Source organism: Antechinus flavipes, chromosome 6, assembly GCF_016432865.1.
Source record: "Antechinus flavipes isolate AdamAnt ecotype Samford, QLD, Australia chromosome 6, AdamAnt_v2, whole genome shotgun sequence".
NCBI lineage: Eukaryota > Metazoa > Chordata > Mammalia > Dasyuromorphia > Dasyuridae > Antechinus > Antechinus flavipes.
The window spans coordinates 246,358,178-246,361,527 of record NC_067403.1 but is presented as its reverse complement, the minus strand read 5'-3'; the positions used below and the strand labels follow the sequence as shown (position 1 = coordinate 246,361,527).

Below are 3,350 nucleotides of genomic sequence, written 5' to 3'. Positions count from 1 at the left end.
CTTCTTTTTCTTCTCCTCATTCTCCTCCTCCTCTTCCTCCTTTTCCTTCTGCTTCTTTCTTCTTCTCCTCTTCTCTTCTTTTTCTTCTTCTTCTTGTCCTTTTTTATCATCATCATAATTAATAATAATAGTAAATAATGTTCACCAAATGAACAAAATGCATTGCCAATAGAAGTATATTTAGGATACTAATGTATTTAATTGCCCCATCTTTCACTGGCTGGTGTATTGCATCTGGGTCAGTATATAGATATGGACATTCATGTTGAAAGCACGAATTCCAAATATATTATCTTTTGTTCTTTTTTGTTTTTAGCAGTGATCACCAGGAATAAATGGCCAATGGAAACTACACCAGGGTCACCGAGTTCATTTTTGTGGGTTTGAAATATCATCCTAAGCTGCAAGTAGCCCTCTTTGTGTTGTTTCTGTCCTTTTATCTCTTTAATCTGACAGGCAACCTGGGGATGATCTTCCTCATCCGAATCGATGCCCGCCTTCACACCCCTATGTATTTTTTCCTCAGTCATCTATCGTTTGTGGACATCAGTTTCTCTTCTGTGGTGGCCCCAAAGATGCTGAGAGACTTCTTTGAGGAGAGGAAGACCATCTCTTTTCTGGGCTGTGCCATACAGCAATGGTTTTTTGGCTTTTTTGTGGCCACTGAGTGCTTCCTCTTGGCATCTATGGCCTATGACCGGTATGTAGCGATCTGTAACCCCCTGCTCTACTCTGTGGCCATGTCCCAGAGACTCTGCATCCAGCTGGTGTCTGGCCCCTACGCTGCAGGTTTCACCAGCACCATGACTCACACCACTGGTGCTTTCCGGCTCCCCTTCTGTGACCCAAATGTCATCAATCACTTCTTCTGTGACATCTCACCTCTCTTTACTCTCATCTGTGCCGACATCTCAGTCAACAAGATCGTCCTTTTTATCATGGCTGGGTCAGTGTTGGTGTTCAGTGGTCTGATCATCATCGTATCTTATATCTACATCCTCATAGCCATCCTCAGAATCCGTTCTGCTGAGGGAAGGCGCAAAGCCTTTTCTACCTGCTCTTCCCATCTAACTGCTGTCAGCATCCTTTATGGGACCCTCTTCTTCATCTATGTGCGGCCCAGTGCAAGCTTCTCTCTGGACCTCAACAAGGTGGTGTCAGTGTTCTACACAGCAGTGATCCCCATGTTAAACCCCCTCATTTACAGCTTGAGGAACAAAGAAGTCAAAGATGCCATCCATAGGACCATTGCTAAAATCAAGGTTTCTATCAGCAATTAAATTCTTCCCTAGATAGGTACTTGAATATATCCTTAGCCAAATAGGGAACCCTCTAAATGTTCATTGCACAAATCTTGTTGTTCTTTGTCACTTTGCACCTTTTTGAATCTTGCAATCTCCACCTCATTCTTTATTTCTCTAAGAATATTTTAAGAATGCACTTTCTTTTGTAACATGACTAATATGGAAATGATTTCCATAAATGCACTTGTATTATTTGTATAAAATTTCTTATCTTCTCAAAGGGGAAGAAGAGGAGAGAGGTGAGAAAAAATTTAAAACTCAAAAAAAATTAAATTGTTTTGTTTATTTGTAATTGAGAAAATATTAAAATAAAAATTAAATTTTGATTAAACAATGTACATATCTTATCTTATTTTTTCCTAGATTACTTGTTTTATTAAGGAGTTTGAGAAATTAGAATTTGTTATTAGGATATGTCATTATTTATCAAGACTCTTGACCATCTATTTACCCCTTTAATAAGAGAAAAAAAATTTCATGTCTTCCCAATGGAATAGTTCAAGCAATGGGGGGATTCCTTTTTTTTTCTAGATATGGGGGAGAATGTCTTTATTCCAGTCCTGGGAATGTTGTTGGGGCTTTATCTTGGGCTGAAATGACTGACTCAGGTTATATTTTAAAATAAAGAACTGTATTTTGGATTCCTATTCAAACACTTATTAGCTATGTTACCTTGAAACCGGGTCCCTCGTAAGCTTTTACTATTTATCAAATAGAAAAAGATTTAATTACAACCCAAATGCCACCATTCAGAATCAAATGTGTTTTTCTTGATCCGGGGAACTTTTACTGATTTAATCTTCCTATTTATTGTGGAATATTTTGATTTCTCCCTAACATTTGAAGAAAGAAACAAAGAACTTTTGTTGCTGGCCCCAAAATCAAGAATAAATATATATATATTTTTTGCTTTAAAATTCTCTGCAGTCATTCCTTTTTCTTCTTTCCCTTTTTGCCATACATTTTAGTATGGAAAAAATACTATTTCTAGAAGGAAATGAGCATGTACATTTAGAAAGAATTATCAGGACTGAAGCACACTTTGAATTGTAGGTGGCTGTCTAGTGTTGCTTTGATCTTCATCTGATCTTACTTAGCTATTTTCTTGGTAAAATTTCCAAGATCTAAATCTGCCCCATGATGTCTACATCTGGTTTCCTATATTCTAGCCAATCCACAAATTGTAACAACTTTCTCACCACAATTCTCCTTAGGTCAGTTGAGATTGGCTTACCTAATGCTTTGACTCTACCTCATTTGTTTAATTTATCATCTCAGGTTTACTCTCAGAAAGTATCCTGATTACTAGTGGACTTTCAGGTTTCTACCCACATTTATCCTAAATAATAAAAGTCTGAAGCATATAATTGGAAAGAGTTGGAGGAACTGTTTCAAAACCTGGTTCTGTAATTTACTTTTTTCTAATAGTTTTTTTTTTTACTTTTTAAAATACATACAAAGATAGTTTTCAACATTCATGATGACTGAAGGGTTAATTCAAGTATATGAATAAGAATTGATAGCATTTTAGTTCCTGAAAAACTACAATTTTAGACTCTGGGCATAGGTATAAAACTTATCCATGGAAACTTGGTATTGGAGATGAGGGGAAGTCAGAAAGAAGAGATTTTCATTTTCTGGGCATCTGTCTATTTTTTTCTTTTAATTATGGTAGGGCTATTTCAGAAGTTTGAATTTGAGGTCTCCTGATTCAGTTATCTATAGAAATGCAATTTACTCAGTAGGAAAATAGGAGGGGAAAAGAATGAGGGAGAAAAAAGATAAAAAACAAAAGGGAAGAAAGATTAAGGGGCACAGTTGTTAGAAGCAAAATAGATATATGAAAGGGTAAAAAAGAGAAGAAACAAAAGAAAATGATTAAAAATACATAGTTAATAACGATAATGGTGAATGTTAATGAGAACTGACCCATGAAAAATTAAGTAGAATGCAAAAAAGATTAGAAATCAAAATTCATTTATAAATGACACATTTAAGACAGAAACACATACAGAGTGAAAATAAAAGCCTGTAGTAATATTTAAT

At 35.6% G+C, this 3,350-nt stretch overlaps 1 protein-coding gene across 1 annotated transcript; it reads left to right on the top strand.

Moving 5' to 3' along the window:
* Positions 1-332: 332 nt before the first annotated feature.
* LOC127540845 (olfactory receptor 1009-like) lies at positions 333-1,280 on the top strand. The gene has a single exon (XM_051965740.1). It carries the CDS (start codon positions 336-338, stop codon positions 1,278-1,280), a length of 945 nt encoding a protein of 314 aa, XP_051821700.1. The 5' UTR covers positions 333-335.
* Positions 1,281-3,350: the final 2,070 nt, after the last annotated feature.

Bases quoted from the DNA above. Each gene is read 5' to 3' on its own strand.
- LOC127540845 (XM_051965740.1), top strand. From the start codon at position 336: ATGGCCAATGGAAACTACACCAGGGTCACCGAGTTCATTTTTGTGGGT.